The sequence below is a fragment of the Symphodus melops genome (assembly GCF_947650265.1).
Source record: "Symphodus melops genome assembly, chromosome: 8".
Taxonomy (NCBI): Eukaryota; Metazoa; Chordata; class Actinopteri; order Labriformes; family Labridae; genus Symphodus; species Symphodus melops.
This window is the reverse complement of record NC_136698.1, coordinates 25,494,198-25,512,361: the sequence shown is the minus strand read 5'-3', so window position 1 is coordinate 25,512,361 and position 18,164 is coordinate 25,494,198. Positions and strand designations below refer to the sequence as shown.

The window sequence follows — 18,164 nt, the reverse complement described above, 5'->3', positions numbered from 1 at the left end:
TGCTCATTAAAAAATTAAATTCATATAACTAAATATATAGATGTGTGTGTTTTTTCAATTTTTTTTTGTCAATTAAACACTGAGGCAATGGGCTATTCTAATTCTTATGTATGCACCTGTACAAAAAGTCCCACCTAACTGGCTGTGATTGGCTGACCTCATCTGCCAAAGCAGCATGAAGTTTTAATGTTCACTAAAAAAAGATGGAGACCACCTGACAAAAAAATATACAATGTCATATTAACAGATTACTTTTTTTAATTGAACTGACTTGAACTCATAAATGAATAGACTCATAAATCCAGGCTGCCTCAATATTTTATAAAGGCTCCTCCTCAAGGTGAGACCACACAATAAGGAAGAAATATCAGGGATAATGTCAGAGTCATATCAGGGTAAGAGGAGGGAAGGGAACACTTGAAGACATGCAGTAAATCTCTTTTTAGTTGTGTAAGAGATTCCAAAGAGGATTAATGTGGCAGACTTTTCTTAATGCAATCTAGTCCCTTTATCCAACACTCTCACTTCACTCATTGATTCAGAGCCCCAGACTGTCTGGAGTGTTTGCTAATGCCCTCTAGATGTGTAAAACAACAACAACAACAACAAGAGTAAAGAATTATAGATTAATAAATTATCTTCAGTGCAGCACAGTTACCTTATATTGGTACTACGTTCATTAATCCAGAAGTAATTACAGGAAACCAAACTTCTTGCCTCTGGATGAGGAGATGCACAGACTACAGCACCGACCCTTTTGACAGGCAGACGGTAGAGACCCTTCAAGATTATAAGATTAGCCGAGAGGGACTTTAATTTTCAAAAAGATTCCCATCAAAAAGGTTTTAGCTCGGGGGGCTGCGATTTCATTTTCCGACGATCACGTCTAAACGGCTGTCAGAGTAATTGCTGAGATGACTGTGGGCTCGATGAAATCGAAGATTGGTGTATGGTTGGGTTAAGTAAAATATTACGATTTGTATGGGAGAGGGTGCCATGGTATTGCTTAAAGGCATTTTTTTGTATAATGAATATCAACACCTGCTGCTTTAAATGAGTGTGTGCGTGTTCGGCTTTATGAAAACAGATGATCGAATGGACACATATAGAGAGTGTGTATGTGTGTGTGTGTGTGTGTGTGTGTGTGTGTGTGTGTGTATGTGTGTGTGCGTGTGCCTGGGTGTGATTGTTGGTTGAGACCCAGCTGCGAGGCTCCTGGCGGAGGCAGCCTGCAGGAGCCTCGGGGATACGGTGCAGCAGCAGGGTGACAAAAGAGGCTCTAATGATCTCTCTTTAGGTGTCCTATCACCAGCTGCTCACCCACCTTTCTGCCACCAACGGGTTACAAAGGGTCTAGCAAACCTTTTTAACCAGTGACTGACAGCTGTGCACTGACAGCTGTGGGCTTTTGGGTCGGAGCACACAATGTTTTGGAAAAAGATTAAGATGCAGCAATTTTCATGTGATTCATCCTATTCCATTCGATTTCTTTTTTCAGGCACAATTTTGGCATGTTTAATATTTTTCGAGGAAAATCAAGTTCAGCCAACCTTTCAGAGAGATCGCCACTGCTGAGATTCTCTCAAGATGAGAGGTGAGTAATCCCTTACACTCTGGATTACTGAGTGTGGAGCCCAAGTATCTAATACTCAATACAATAAATAAGACAGGACATGATTGTGCCCCAAAACACTCCCAAACCAATCATTCACATCCTAACTAACTGACTGATAAAACTTGTGTTGTGGTTAAATATTATTGTGGTCAATTTAGCCCAATGACTATGCCTTCTTTTTCTCAATGTAATACAGTTAGAGCACAATATGCGTGTGATCTTTTGTAGAGCCGTCTCATCAAATTTCATGTTTTTTTTTTTGCTTTTCATAATTTCATGTTTTGAAGATTACGACGGACACGCCAACAGTGTGTTTCATCTTTGAACAACCCTTCTTACATTGATTCAAATGACATGGTGTGCAAGGAGAATGAATCAAACTGTGTATTACATTGTGTATTACAGACATGTTCCCCTTGGGGGGAACAACAACAGCTGGTGTCCTTAAGACCAATGTTTATTTCCCTGACGCTGTATTGTTTTATTCTCAGTGACTGACAGGGATTATTCTTTTCCAGTATTACCTACATGACCCTACACGAACCAAGCTTTGTTGAAGGGGAAGGAGAGCCCTGGGACAATGGTCCTCTCGACCTGGAGAGGAGGTATAGACTGGGCAGTGAGGTCAACAGCCTGTCCCTGTCCCGCTCCGGCTCCTCAGATAAGGACCCCATCGACAACATCAACTTCAGGCTCACGAGTAGCATGAGGTGAGACCCCTTTAGTTGATAGTTTATGACTGGTGGTTTATAAGCTTTTTTCATTTTAAACTCTTAATGTGAAGCCATGTCTACCAATGAAATACCTGGTTTGAATCATGTGTTTTCAGCGAGCACGGTCGTGTTTATTGATTTACAAGTTATCATTCTTGTCGTTTCAGACGGTGCCTGACAGTCTCCAGAATTGCCACGATTTTTACTATTCTTGTTTTCTGCAGCGTAAGTGGACATGGCAAAAGCATCATTTTGAAAATATATATTTTATCAAATCCTAAAGATAGCCTGATTAGATATTTAAAGTACTTTTACTCCTCCCTATAGCTGATGTGCACTTGGCTTGACATGTCCCCAACACTGAAGCTTCAGTGTTTAGCCAGCTCTGCATTGCATTTCTGCACTCTGACCTCCAATATTGAACCCAGTTGTACCGCGGTTCAGGTCGTGAAGATTTATAGAGACATGCAGAGGCTCTTTTAGGTCAGTTATATCTGAACCAGTTTGGTTGCCCGCTGCTCTTGGTTTGCTGTGATAACTTATTCATATCTGGCAAACTGAGAGTGTGGGGGTGCCTTGAAACTGTCACCTTCTCTGGTAAAAAAAAACAAAAAACCCCAGAACATTTCGGACTTAAATAAAAACTTTAGGAGGAGAACATCTAGCCAGCATGTTTTCTTTATGTCTGATGACAGATTAAGATTATTTATGATGTTTTAGATATTGCTCCTTTAGGCTAATCTTCTCAAATTTTGCTAAGATATAGTAAGCATACTGACCACTCTCTTATCGCCCTCTCTCATTTACAAAACGTGACCACTTGTCAGTACTTTCCACTTATAGCACTAAAGTAGGATAACATTGCACACAACATAATGGACTTAAAATTAGTCCTACTGTGGTGCAGCAGTCCAACTTTTCCACACAGTGTGATGAAACTATTCATTATTCTCAGCGTCACTACATCCTTGGAAGGAACTGTGCGGACCGAGAAAATAACGAATGTCTTATGCTTTCAGCTCTTCTTCAGCATGTATCCAGATCGAAATAACCCGTGGAGGATGCTGGCGGTCTCCCCGACAGAGAGTTTCTGTATCCTTCCCCTCAGATTTCCACGCATCACTATTATTTTCATAAACAAACAAAAGAGCAGAAGTCCCGACAGGCCTTTTAATCAACAAGGAAACATAATGAATGTTCATTTCACTTTGAGTGTGAGGGCATGCAGACCTTGGACGGTATAAATCCACAAAGGTCTTCATCTGGCTAAGTGAATGCTGCTAGAGAAAATATGTGAGGGGAAGTAGGTAGCAGTCCTGACAAATAAATGGATGGTCGTCACTGCAGTTTTATGATCTCTGAGTCATTTTCAAGGAGAAAGGATTCTTTTTTTTTCTTCTCTAAAAATAGACATGCACAGTTTATTAAATGGCCTATTCTTCTTTTGGAGCGTTTAATCAGTTCCATTATGTAAAAGCACTAAACTTATTTTCCTTTGCCCCGTTCTAGTTTTCATTCAGGGATTTAAAATAAAATGAAACATCTGACAAAAGGACTTTGTTCAATACTGTATCGAACAGTAAAACACACTTCTGAATAAGTGTTTCTCTTGACGGTCTTCGCTCGCCAGCTATGAACATGACAGATTTTCGAGACAATGCTTTGCTAAGGCTGCAGGTCGGAGGGCCTTTCGCCGGAGGAATGATCGACTTTACCAGACAAGAGTACATCCTGATCCAGGTGGAGCAGACTGAGCAGGCGGGACAGCGGAGGAGGCGGGCCCAGACGGTGAGAAACATCTCGTGGTTATATATATTTTTTTCAGTTCTGTGCTGAATCATCTGTGAAGTTCTGTTTGGTAAAACTATACTTGTTGATCTCCTGCTGTTTGTGAACAGGTTCTGTATAACTGGACGATCCCTCTACATGCTGAACGAAGTGACCAGATTTTGATAACAAAAACCTTCGAGATGATCAGCAGGTACTGAAAATGCAGAAAAGCTTTTTTTTTTTTTTTTTAAATAGAAACCAAAAGTACAGTTTGAATTTCCTTTCACAGCTAAAATGAGTTTCATGACAGAAACACATACAGTACATAACATTTGCTTCTGTGTTGTCTCCCCTGCACAGTGATCCCATCTCCATCTCAGTTCAGGCCTTTCTGCATGAGAACGAGGTGGTGCCGTTATCCATGACCCACCAGTCGCTCTATGTCAACGTGGAGACACAGGTTGCCATCGCTGGCATCATCCTGACTGGAGTCTATGTTCTCATCATCTTTGAGGTAAATGAAGAAATGAAGGGAGTTCGGTTTGACTGTATTACAAAAAAATGTCTGTGTAGGTTCATCTTATCATGTGTCTCACCTCCCTGTTTTTTTCTGGGGAAAATGGAAATGGATTACATGAAAACATTCTTAAGGGTGAAACCTTACAGATAAACTCCCATAAGTACCCCAACCCAAAAACTAGAATTGGAATTCTTTGTCATGTTTCTTAGCGTGGACTTTTTTGTTGTTTTGTTGTTTTTTCCTCAAGTTTCAATTTGGGGCTTTTTTGGCCTTCTTTAGCACAATCCAGCGAGCTCGTGTCTTTACAAAATCAGGATTGAGAAACGTGTAAACCCACTGTTAAAGGGATACTTCACCCATTTGCATGAAGCTGTGTATCATTAGAAACATGGGAGTAGTGTTGAATAGTCGTGAATCCAACCTTGAAAGTTTTCTTGATGTAATGATGTGATGCAAAAAGCGTCATATTGCATCACATGAAGAAAACTTTCAGGCAAAGAAAAACACATTTTTCTCGTCTCAGGGCAAAATGAGGGCTGGATTCACGACCATTCAACACTACTACCATGTTTCTAATGATACACAGCTTCATGTAAATGGGTGAAGTATCCCTTTAAGGATGTGATCAAAACATAATCCAACTTTAAATTCTATCTTCTTCCACTTAAATAACAAGAAATTTTCATTTTCATTTTCATTTTCATTTATTTATTTATTTGAACAGGGGCAGTGTACAATATACATTAACCTCAAAAAGGAGAGATGCATTGTACCAGGTTGTAGCACTTGTGCTAATTTCCACCTGCAAGCTGCATCCCACGATGATATGTCTATTGGATGTAGTAATTAACAGTAATGCTAACATATTTAACATTTAACTAATGGGCAATAAGACATGTATTTATGATCCGTCCGTTGGCCGTGCTTCAGTATTTTCCATCCTACATGTTTGTAATCCTAATGTTGATGTGTTGCTCACAAGCTTCTCACTTTACAGATCCGTGTTGAGATGTGAGCTCCCCGGATATATATCTGCTATTTTCATTTCTATCCAGTCAGTGTTTGGTTTTAATTAGACGGGGTAATCTCCCTTAGTGCGACAGGGTGTGAACTCTGAAATCTGTGTCTGCAGGGGCAACACAATGATGTGTAAGTGAGCAGCAGGCTATGAGAGATGACAGCACAGTTACAGTCTGCACACACACTCCCATGTGTCAGCTCTGTTGCTGACAGCCAGCTTGCTGAGGCTGTAATTGAAAGTGCGAGCGATTGTCTCTAAAGTCTCGGAGCATACAGTGCATCGCTATTCAGACGTCAGCAAGATGTCAAAAGGTGTCAGCCATCTGTGAATGCCTCACTCTGCAAGCGACGTTGATTTTTCTCCATTAAACTTTAGCTTAATAATTGATCTGATGTTTTCAAAAGGTTCTAAAGTACAGAATTACAGCGCCGTTTTTTTTAACAAAGGCTGAGGAAATTAAGGAAAAAAACAAAACGTTTGTTCTCCTGTCTGCGTTATTTAGAAAAGATTGGACAAAAAGATAATACAAGAATGTCTGAAGAGAGTCAGAGCTTTTATTCAGCTTGAGTGACGGGTCCCAAGTTACTGCTGAGATAGTCAACGAGGTCGGCTTGCGTTTAAGACAACTTGTCTTCTCATCAAAATTACAACAAAATGTTCCTTCTGCTAACACACCTGCCAGTTGAAGCAGCTTGAATGAACCAGTCGTCAGCGTTACTTTGGGTCAAGTCAATAAAGTTTCTTCCTCAGAAACAGCTTTCTACATCTTCGCCTCATTAAAGGACCTACTTTCCTGTCATTTAATTCTATGGAGTCGAAGTCAGAAAAGCAGCTCAGATGTGTGATAGCACATTGGATGACCCAATATGAGAGTAGCTATGGAGCCTGTTGAAGCAGAATGACTCCAAATATCATTACTGAACTGTTTGAAATAGCTCCTTTAGCTTTCCTGTTTTTCAAACAGGAGAAAATGAAAACGACTTGGAGATCTATTACACTCAATTTCACCATTATTTATGCCGGTCTGGGACACCTAGTGAGCAGAACTGTGAGATGTAGAGTTCAAAAACCTCCTTATTTATCTTTTACAGGTGTCTCACAAAGCTCTGGTGATGTCTCGTTCAGAGCAGCAGGGAACCTCGTCGCAAGTGAACACAACTGAACTGAGCATAATAGAAAAAAAACCCCCCTCAAGACTCATGACTCACATGCTCCTGCTATAGAGACAAATCTTTTCAGAAAATGTGTCCCTTAAGTCGCCCTTTAATGAACATAGACTCTATAAAGCAGGAATATAATGTTATATAATAGTCCAAACAAGGAGTTAAATAAGTGTTGATATGAATTCATGACTTGAATGTGATTCACTTGTGACTTTCTGTTCACAGACAGAGAGGATTTTTACTTAAGAGAGATTGTGGTTGTGTGCAAATGTTGATATTGAATGATATTTGTCATCTTCTTTGATTCCAAGTTGAATAATTAAATTACATTTTGTCTTTATTTTCAGATCGTGCATCGCACACTGGCTGCCATGCTGGGATCTTTCGCAGCATTAGCCGCTCTGGCTTTCATTGGTGATGTGAGTTTTATTACTGTTCAGTCAAATAGTTTGGAAAATGAAGCTTATCCAAAAACGATTTGTCGAGAAATTGGATGGAAATCTGATGTTACTTTCAGGGAACAAACTACAGCATGAAGTTAGAGAGAACGTTTTGATTGTCAGACAATTCACGAGTAAATCGTTGTCAGCTCATTTGTCATTTATAGACAGGATATTTTATTTGATGCTTAAACCCGGCAGAGCAACAAAAAGTGATGCAGTACAAAACTGCAAGGTGGTTTGTTATTGCATCAATGCTCTGAGGTTTAGTTACACAACATACATACACAGGTGTTTAACTCGTCATTGTTTAGGAGCCAGCACTCACCGCTTGTAAGTTGAATTGTCGACTTGTTAATTAAAAGCAGATTTAACGCATTTAAACTCAGCTGCTTGGCTGTTTATCAAACGGCTTTAACTTCTCTTCAAACTTAGCTAACGCTAAATAAACTGTTGTTATTGACCCAACATCAATCAGCCCAATTCAAATCTGCAGAACAGGCAGAAACTTCCTGCCAGAGGAAGTAAAACAACCTGCCGTCACGTACACAGCTTCTATGTTTCTTGGTTCCAATAATTAGTTCAATTCATAGCCAAGAAAAAAAACAACTATTTCTCATGAAGACGATAGTTCATTAGCTTGAAAATGTCACATTCTGCAGTGATCAATCCTGGAAACCTTAATCCTTCACGTTGGAGGGCTTGTATGAGGTCAAAGGTCAGCTAAATGAAAGCTGTATGTAAGTATGGTTCATTCTGGCTCCAGTTTGATGACGTTAGGGTGAGTTGGGACAGGAACACGGTCGGCGTTTTGAGTTTCACCTGTGCCTCTCCTGAAGCGACAGGATGCATCTAAAGGCAGAGTGTAAGCAGGGGAGGAGTTATATCACAAATGAAGAATGTGTTCAACTTTACTAAATGCTCTAACATTTGTTTTTATTTCCTCGAGGATGTGATCATTGTTTTGTTTTTTAATCTAATAGTGTTCTTTGTGTGTCCCACAGCGGCCCAGCCTGGTGACTGTGGTCGAGTGGATCGACTACGAGACTCTGGCTCTTCTGTTTGGGATGGTGAGACTCCTAATTATGATTTATTTCTTTGACACGTTTATGAACCTTGGACCAGGCAAAACAATCTTCCTTTACTTTTTCTCTATTGTAGAGAACCATCTGACATCTTAAATCCTGTCATTGCATTTTCTGACTCTTTTTCAAAGCACTGACAGTGAAATCTGTTTCCGTGGAGGCAAGTAAAACTGACATTTTAAAACCTTGTCTCCATGGAAACAAGCATGACCTGCCACGTAAAGGTAGAAATTGGAGGTTTTTCTTGCCAGTATCTTTTTGAAACCTTTCTTTGAGACACGTTCTAACTTAAAGCAGATAATTAACCTTTAAGAAATATTCCTCTCTTATTATTTGCACAAGGAACAGTCCTGGCAGGTCAGTGAATTCTGAATTTCGTGATGAAGCGTGGACACAGATGGCAGCTTCGTTTGGATATCTTCCACTGTCAACAGCTGCCACTGAAATTTTTTTCCCATTCTTCAGAAGCGAACAGAGCGATGGGAGTTTGTGAAAATATTTCAAACCTGCAGGCGGCATATTTCAAAGACTCTGCGTAATGTATTCAGATGTACATTTTCTCCAAATACGTCTTTGGGTAACACTTTACAGTACAGACAAAACAAAACGATAGACCAGTGCTTGACACAACATCAGACTGCCGATGTATCAGATCCTGAATATATCACATATTTCCAGCTGTTGGACACAATAATGCAACACGGTTCATTTTGATATACGGAGAAAACGCTTCACCTCTGCATGAGGAATCACGATTTAGTTCATGAACCAATTCGGAAAGTTTTGCAGATTCTTGCTGCTCGCCATTTAATGATGGTGAGCTCACTATTACTCAAAGTAATTGGTTTATACAACATGCTGTTTTTCAATCAGCTGTATTAATGTAACTGTAGGTCTGTTAATGTTTCTGCTTTTAAAGAGGATTAGCTAAATATAAAGTTTTATCTGACAGATAATCGAGATAACGTCATGACTGTCAATTAATGTTTCTAATAAAGTATCCTATGAGTCTGGATTCATCACAAAGTCACAGAGACTTGATTCTTTTTTATTCTAAGTGACAGGATTTTAATGTTTTATCCCTCTTTAGTAAAGCACACAATCATCATGACACAGTCATTATTTAAGCCTCACCTCGCCTTAATCCAAAGAGACACTATTCAAACTCTCAGTTAATTTATATGACGTCAGGCGTTGTTTCCGTCAGCGTGTGACGACTCTTTTAAAATCTTTTTTAGGAGCCTTTTGTTTGGCCTCGTTTCTCTCATCGTTCATGTTTTCATGGGTTTTCTTTTAAAGTATAGAAAGAATATAAAACATGAAGAACCTCCAAACGAGGAATAACTTCCATTTCCTGTGTGCGTCGTGCTCACTTGCCCTCCTGCCGTCTGTCGTGACTACGTGCGAGATAGAAAGAGGACTTAAACTGTTGTGACATAATGCAATGTATTTATTTATTTAAAAATAAAATATGTCCTGTTTCTTCCAGATGGTGCTGGTGGCCATTTTCTCTGAAACCGGCTTCTTCGATTATTGTGCCGTGAAGGTTGGTCTATTGTGTGATGATGATAATAGTTGTAGGTACTGACGCACATTCACATGTTTTGTTTGCATCTCTTCTAGTGAACACAACAATTTAAAAAAGTGCAACCCAGTTAATTCTAGTTTAGTTCTCTAATCAGATATAGGAGATGTGTGTAATATCTTAGAAAGGCTTCCCCTCAGCCGATATTACCCCTCATCTCCTGACAGCTCAATGTCAGACTTCTTCTCAGTACTTTTTAGCAAAATATTATCTCCCTCAATCAGTGCTGTGTTTGCTGATGTGAGGGAAATGACTGAAAATCAACAGAAGACATTGGTTGAATGTGTATCGACTGTGGCGTCTGTGAGTGTGGAGATTAGACTTCTGCTATTAGAACTCAAAAAGATTTCATGCACGGTGTTTGAATAAAATAAAGAGCTCAGTGGTTTTTCCCACAGAGGACAAAAATGAATTTAGGAGCTGGTATTTCATGTTTATTTCATTTCATCTTGATTCTATTGTTGCTCTGCTGTTAAACCACAGATATCCTACGAATAACACGCACTCTTATATTTCCTATCATCCTAAAGTTGAAGATAATCTCTTCACCCTGTCTGCTCAAGGTCAAGGTCAAACAAAAAACATCTCGCTTTTAATCCTCCACACTCGCTGTAGATGGTGAAGGAGGGCGAATGCCTTTCGTCCTTCAGGTGCAGAAGCACTCAGACCCGGAGAACAGAGGGATTATGCAGGCTCATGAATTTTAAGTGTGTGTTGTTTGAGGGCAGGTTTTCCAAATTAAAACACGTCCCCTGAGAACAGCTCGGACACATTGTTGTACTGCATTGAGAACGTGGCCATACTGATCTGTGGTAGTCCATCTATTATGTGGCTATTTTTAGAAGTACAAACTGTGATAATAATCTGATAATACTCCATGAATTCTCCATGATAACTTTCTTTTTTGGTCATATCGCTTCTCTCTGCAGGCCTACCAATTATCCAGAGGAAGAGTCTGGCCAATGATCATCATCCTCTGCCTCATCGCCGCCATTCTCTCAGCTTTTCTGGACAATGTGACCACCATGATGCTTTTCACTCCTGTCACTATAAGGTACCATGAAACCCTTTAAAATGTCCTCCAGTTTGTAATGCATAAAAAAAGAGGACCTCGGATTGGTTACGAAGCTCAGAGTACATCCTGAAAAGTTCAACACTATAGAGGCAATACAACACAACACAGTCTATATAACTTTACTGATCAATGTTGTGAACAGCTTTTTTTTTAATTTTACAAATAAATAGTGAATTTAATTACAAGTGTAATCTAAAGTAACATTAATAAGTAAATGTATCTACAATATAAAAAGACTTAAAGGGGGCATATTATGAAACATTTATTTGGATAACCTGAGTGTTAATATCAACCCAGAACATGAAATAAATCCATCCAGTCTTTTGTTGTCTGTGGTCTTACCACACAGAGAAAGATGCTCCGTTTTAAATTTTCTCAGTTTATGACATCACAAGTTGGATAAAAAAAAAAAAAAGCAGTAGGATGTGTTGTGACTTACCTTCAGTAATATCCAGGCTGGCTCACATTCACTGCAAACCAGATCGTTTACTATTATTAATCAGAAACTTCTCTGATTCTGTTTTCTTTTTTTGGCCCAGTAGAAAGTAAAAAAAAAAAGGAAATATGTATCTTTCACTGAACTAGCTTACTTACTTTTTGACTCAAAGTTCTTGTATCTAATCAGCGGTACATACCCTGTAACCTTTTATCATTTTCTTTTTAAGTGGTCACATCAGCTGATGGATCACACTCGTCTCTCTGTAACAAGCTGAATGCTTCCTATGCTAGCCAAACAGAAGAATCTCCAATTTCCTCCAGTGGCCTGTCTCTCAGATCACGAGTGTGTGCACCGCCCACCTCTTACTCGCCCCCTATTGTTGACTGTTTTCCGCTCTTGAATCAAGTCCAAAAAGAGAACCATTATTAAGTCCGTGTTTGTTGGCAGATGATCAGAATCTTGATGCTGTTTGACTCGACTGAAAGTAGACACCAGATAAACAGGACACAGATCTGGGGGAAAACGGTGCTCCAACCTGTTATCAGGGCAGCTTGGGGGATATCCTGTACAGCCCCCATGTTAAAGGACCAACTCTTTTTATCTTCCAATATCCTTTTTATATTGCTGTATGACTCTCTCCCACACGTCCCAATCTAATCGGGGCTAAAGGGCTTTTCTGTCTCTATCTGATTCTGCAGGTTGTGTGAGGTGCTTAATCTGGACCCAAGACATGTCCTGATTGCAGAAGTAATCTTCACCAACATTGGAGGGGCTGCCACAGCTGTCGGTGATCCACCCAATGTGATTATAGTATCAAATCAGGACCTGCGCAGAGAAGTAAGCACTTTCACAGCTCTAATGCCTAAACTTGCTTTAATATAATGCCACAGATCAGCCGGGTGTAATCCGACACATGAACCAGACGCTTAGTAAGGTGAACGTGATGCTGTTCTTCCTAAACCGGACCCTCAACACTTATATTAGGATGAAGGAACAATGGCAGTTCAAGCTGCACAGTTTAAAACCATTTTAATAGTTCTTTATCTTATCTCTCTGTGTCAGATATTTGGGCGCCTGTGGCTCAGCGTCTAAACCGGAAAGTTTAGGGGGTTAGATCTCCAGCTCCTGCTGATGTCTCCTTGGGCAAGACACTTAACCCCAAACTGCCTTAATCCTCGTCAACCTCCCCAAACAACCTGCATCTTACAGTGCAACTCACATGCAGCTAAATAAATGTGATGCCATAGTCATGTAGTTGTACCTCAGACTTGTTAAACAGATGTTCAGTGGATGTGAGATCCAGATCTCTACAAGGAGGAAAATAAAAGGTCTCATTATTTTCCTAAGTGACAGTTTAGAAAAGGCTTCATGGTTCCCGAGTTGACATTGGAGCGGGTAATTGAGTGAACTTCTCTTTCTGAAAGTTGCATTTGCTGAAGCACTCTGTTGATGTTTCTATCTCTTTGTGAAGCCTTGTGACTTGAAGTAAAAACAATCAGTGTAGGTTAATGTAAAACCACTGGGTACAGAATACACATCATGATGATGTTAATGTTATTTGAAGAGTGCTTTTGAAACTACTCAGAGACCCTTTACGCAGGAGGTCAACAAAGATCTGATAGAAGTGGAAGTGTGTGTTGAGTAGGTCTTTTTTTTTTTTTTTTTTACAGAGCAGCAGTCTAACAGCAGTCATGTTGCTGCATACAGTTTCTCTAAAGCCTCTGTATTCCTCCTCTGACATTCATGACCTATCACAGCTTCTGCAGTGCACACCCTCACAGTGTACAGACATTTAGGAGTATGCTGTGGATGCATTGGAGGGTTGATGTTGTCGACGGTTTTTCACATGACATTTCTGCCCAGCACAAGCTCTCAGTGTATTTTTCTACAACCCTTATTAATGTTGATGTTCAGGTGATAAATGACGATGTTGTTGCAGTGGAACCAATTTGTATTTTTTTTGCCGCTGCAGCAATAAATCACATGAATCAAAAATGTCAGAATAGCAAAGAAAAAAAAGTGTTAACACCTTCCTATGTTAGAGTACCAGTGTTAATAATGTCTCCTGAGCCGTTTCCTACAGCATCCATTCACAAGATTTTACTTTCTCGCTCTGTCGTCGAGGTTACGTGCAGATGTTTAATATTCTAGGATCTCTCTGTTTGTTCTTAGATTATAACAATTTTCACAAAGCTTGTTGAAAAGATGTAGCACATAGCAACTTTTAGGAAACAGCAGTAATACTGGCAGGATTTGACCGTCTGTGTTTAAATGACAGCAGGTCAAATTCAAGGAAATCTTTCATTTCTCTTGATACCACCTGCTATGTTCCTGTTTAAACATGTCATATAACAGGAGATTCATTGTTGTGACACATTTCAAAAGTATTTCAGAGCACTTGCACAGCTGAAACAATAATGCTTGCTTCAGTTTAACGTAGCTCTAAATTGGTGTGGCTACCACCTAAAGTATCACCGCAGGACAAATCTGTGGTCTGGGTGATTGTACAAAGAGCAAAGTTATTGTGTGTTGTAATGAATAAAGCCGAGGAATGTAAACAAAGATCCTCATTATGAATCTTAAAGGTAAAGTATGAGACTCACAAAGCTCTATATCATACAGCCCACATTCATTCAACTGGAGGTTTTTATTCTTGTTAAGTACCTAAGTAAGTGGCTGTTTGTTTTTTGTTTTTTTTTATAACATCAGTGAAGGCTGAACCATAAACCTGGGCTCAGATTCTGTGTTGTCCCACAAGGGGAAATTTGTTTTGCAGCAGAAGCACACAAAAGACGAGAAACACAAGCAAAACATCTACGTAAAAAATATAAACCAAAAAAAAAACAAACAGTAAAACCTCGAACAACAAAGCAAAAATATCAAACCAAATAAAACATCGAAATAAAGTCAAGTTGAGCTCATACCAAGTTGGGAGTGCCTAACTAAGTGCAAAGTGGAGGTGTGCAAATGTGCAATTCAAGTGCAAAAAGAGCAACTCCAGAGCGAACTGTTCGGTGTGGTTCAAGCTTTGATTAGATGTCAAACAGTTCATGTTTTACTTTAAGAATCCCATCTGCTCTTTAAGTCCCTCTTGTAGCACATTGATTTATTTCTGATGCCTTTATGGAGTAGTACCCCCCTATACACACACACACACACACACACACACACACACACACGCAGCAGCAGGTTGTGTTGGTGTGTCTCTCGTCATATACAGTATAAGTGGCATGCCTGGGCACACTGGAGTCTGTCTCTTTGGGATTACAGTGTGATTAAACCTGTGAAGAAGACAGTGTCACTCCTGATGCAATACTGTGTGAAAGCATGAAACCGACAGTCAGCCCTTCACTCTCTGAGTGTTGGTTGGTTGATGATCTCTGTGTTTGTGCCGTCGTGATCAGGGTGATTTCATCTTGTTTCATTCAAATTCATTTGGTGCCTCGTTGAACATCAAACGAGTCCATCTTGGTTTATTTCCTTCGTTATTTTTGCTTTGACAAGGCTACATGAAAACATTACAGAAGAGTATTTGTGACAAGCTTGAGAAAACATCATCATGTTAACTAACAGATTTATTGTTATGTGTTTAAATTAGTCAGTCGATTAAAACATTTATTATGATCAATCGCATTAGATGCTGGAATGAATCAGAATTTCATAAAAAATGTTTTTTGAATATAAAACATGCTGGAAGTCTGTCACATTGAAATCCAAAAAGCTGCCAGCTTCCAGTTTCAACAAAGCGTGCAGTATTTGATTTTTGGTGGCCAATCAAATTACAGTTGTGATCCCAGTCAGACCACAGTCCTCTCTGCACCCGCCCCCTGCCACCCGGCCAAAAACCCCCTGAGCCCATTAAATAAGCACACAGCACTATATATTTGCTCTTTGCACAATTTTATCCAGATGTTTTCATACGCCCGAACTTCACTGGCTCGTGTTTAGTCTATCGTTCGCACGTCTCCACATAGTGTGAACAACTCATCAAGGAGATAACTTAAAATAACTGGTTTGTTACTGTTTCACAACGAAGACACTCAACCCCAAGTTTCTTCTGCTGCGTGTTAATGTATATAAATGTGATGAGTTACTTCTGTTGGTCTCACTACATAGTGACCTCTACCATCAGCGCAGGTGTGACATGCGGCGTAAAAGCACTATGAGGAGTCAGCATTACGACTTAGATGAACAACGCTCAGTGTACATTCTCATATGAAGCAGGATAGTCAAATTATTATTTTTTGTTTAAAATAATTCTCTTGATTAATCGCAAACGTTGTGTTTCAACATGAACACCTCCAATCTCTGGAAAACATTCAATATTTAAAGGAGTTTTAATTTCAACACATCAGATTTTTAGAATCGTTGAATTTTGACCTTTTAGGCATTTTAAAAGTCTGACACTTCATTAAATCTTTTTGAATTCTCTCGTGATCTTTTCATGTCGCTTACTCTCTCATTTCAAACTTATTTAGTTTCTTAAAAACTTGAAGGTTGAATCTGTGTTTAAACCATGAAGTACAGATATGCAGCTCCAAATGATAACTGCCTTAAACTTATATTTTGCTTGACCCTTGTGGTTAGCATGAAAATGTGCTCTCTCTCTCTCAGCTAAAAGTAAAGACAAACATTCAGGGCAGATCTTCCTTGTTTTGTTTTCAACGTGTCGGCAGATTGTGACGAAAGTAAACCTCAGTTAGAACATGTCCCTCGGTTAATCAGAAAAAACCTGTCGCCGTCTGAAAAGGGCAATGACTCGTAGGCTCTTCTCATAACCTTCACTCTTCTTACACTCGGAGGGGCAAAAAGCTGCAGCACTAGAAGACATGACATTTTCCCAGCTGCTTGATGTGGCATCTGTTCGTGGCGTGTGACATTTTAGCCTTTGCGGGTGCAGCAGTATGTGGTCTCATCCAGTGTACAGTAGCATCCTCTTTCACTGGGCTCCAGGGGGGGGTGGGGGGGCCTGCTGTCCAGTTTGTCTTGGCACGGTTTCCCAGGTGACACAAGAGCAGGGACACTGCGGCAGCACGTTCATCCAGTCATGTCTGGCCCCTGATAAGGACAGCTTGTGCAGGCATGCATGGTTTGCTTGGCTGTGAGTTTGTTTGTTTGCATGCTTGCTTGTTTGTGGTGAGGGGATTTTTATGAGGGGAAATCCAGAAATAGAAAGAGCAGCTTGGCTGTGAAGTGTGTGTTTCTGCCCTCGAAAGAGTGTCCTTGTATTTGAGTTGCCAGAGAGTAAAGTAGCATGGCACATAACACAATCTTTATCTCATTTTGATGTGATTTCATTGAGGGACACTGATGCCAGGTGGATCATCTCTAACCTGTCTGCAGAGTGATTGACATTGGCCCCTAAAACATCAACACAACAAGTTAATGGCTCCAAACAGAGATACATAACATCAGCAAACACATGGACAAACTGACGTGGTTTAGCTGTTTGCATTCCTGTGTTTGCTTCTTACTACTCGTAGTGATTGGTTCAAAGTTCAAAGTTTTTTTTTGTGTCAAATGAGATTTTTTACAACAACCCAAATCAATACATTAATCAATTTTCAAAAGGTACTCTTAGATTTTCAAATGTGCCTCTATGTTTTCCCAGACTGTATACGCAAAACAATGCTTAATGGTGTTAGAAATGCTGTCATTATAGAGTTTGTCCAGCAGAGGGCGCTCCTGAGTTCATAATGTTCTCACCACCGTCTGCAGAACATGTTGCAGAGCGTCTACTTTAGTGACTAGAGCACGATCCAGGTAGAAAATGGCCTGTGCAGCTTACCTAAGCTTCATAGTTGAATGTTTTCCTTCATGTGGTGAAGTGCTACAGCCATGATGGCCTAAAACAGTGAGGAAGTAGTCAGCAGGTTTTAATCTGTGGCTCTCCACTGAACAGCAGCTGTACGTCTTAAAGGTGCAACATAAGTGTCAGTCAGGTGTGAGCATGAGGCTGAAATAAAAATGAAGACAGAAATAGCTTTGTATTAAAAAGCCAAATGCTAATTTTCTCTGAAATTGTGTGTGAGACAGCCCCAGATTACAGTAATCTTCGATGTTTTCTCTCCCATGTGAGAATCAATAACTGTGTCTTGGAGAGGCTCAAGTATTCATTTTTATCTGGCTTGCTTGAGCATGAGCAGTTCTCCTCAACCCACCAGGCTGCCCTGAGGGTCACAGCAGACTGCGAGAGCAGGTCTCTATGGAGGCATGAATAAAGCAGAGCCATGTGCTGTTTGAGTGAGGCAATGAGACGACATAGTGATAGGATTATAGATTGTGTGACATGAAAGGGACCTTTGCATTTAATCTACTGCAGGCTTGATGAGATGTTTAGGATCTTTTGCACACTCAGATTTGATTGAATACTCAATATCTGATATTTCAGAGCTTCAAGGATGTGTGTGAGAATATTTTTAAACTTTATCCTGCTGCAGGTTTTATTGTATCAGCCCTCCTCCCCCTTCATCCTGACTTGTGTTGCAACTTGAAAAATAACACATCCTGTAGAGGTCACTGTTCAACAGTTTCATTACTGTTGTGTTCTACTGTGAGAAAGTGGAAGAAATAAAGACAGTATGAAGTAATCATGGCTCAAAGTCAGACATTAGAAAGGAGATCTTAAAGGCTTTTTTCCTGTTTTTTCAGGTTATCAGGTTGCTGAGATGTTGATGCACTCTTTTTTGTGTTTGATTGTATGGTGGTGGAAAGAAAGTAGGGCAAAAGTCTGTTTTT

The 18,164-nt window shown here is 39.9% G+C and overlaps 1 protein-coding gene across 3 annotated transcripts in view; it reads left to right on the top strand.

Annotated features, from left to right (window-relative positions):
* oca2 (oculocutaneous albinism II) overlaps positions 1 to 18,164 on the top strand; it is a 52,836-nt gene that overhangs the window by 7,678 nt on the left and 26,994 nt on the right. The window contains exons 1-13 of one of the 3 annotated variants that reach the window (XM_079350613.1): positions 1,029 to 1,114; positions 1,499 to 1,594; positions 2,134 to 2,325; positions 2,496 to 2,553; positions 3,348 to 3,420; positions 3,959 to 4,116; positions 4,227 to 4,309; positions 4,459 to 4,612; positions 7,150 to 7,221; positions 8,247 to 8,312; positions 9,817 to 9,873; positions 10,842 to 10,966; positions 12,125 to 12,263. In XM_079350613.1, coding sequence (XP_079206739.1) covers positions 1,512 to 1,594; positions 2,134 to 2,325; positions 2,496 to 2,553; positions 3,348 to 3,420; positions 3,959 to 4,116; positions 4,227 to 4,309; positions 4,459 to 4,612; positions 7,150 to 7,221; positions 8,247 to 8,312; positions 9,817 to 9,873; positions 10,842 to 10,966; positions 12,125 to 12,263 — 1,260 coding nt within the window. In that variant the 5' untranslated portion in view covers positions 1,029 to 1,114; positions 1,499 to 1,511. Of the gene's footprint in view, positions 1 to 1,028; positions 1,265 to 1,498; positions 1,595 to 2,133; positions 2,326 to 2,495; positions 2,554 to 3,347; positions 3,421 to 3,958; positions 4,117 to 4,226; positions 4,310 to 4,458; positions 4,613 to 7,149; positions 7,222 to 8,246; positions 8,313 to 9,816; positions 9,874 to 10,841; positions 10,967 to 12,124; positions 12,264 to 18,164 lie in introns of those variants that run through there. The other 2 variants (XM_079350612.1, XM_079350611.1) reach the window with 2 other exon arrangements.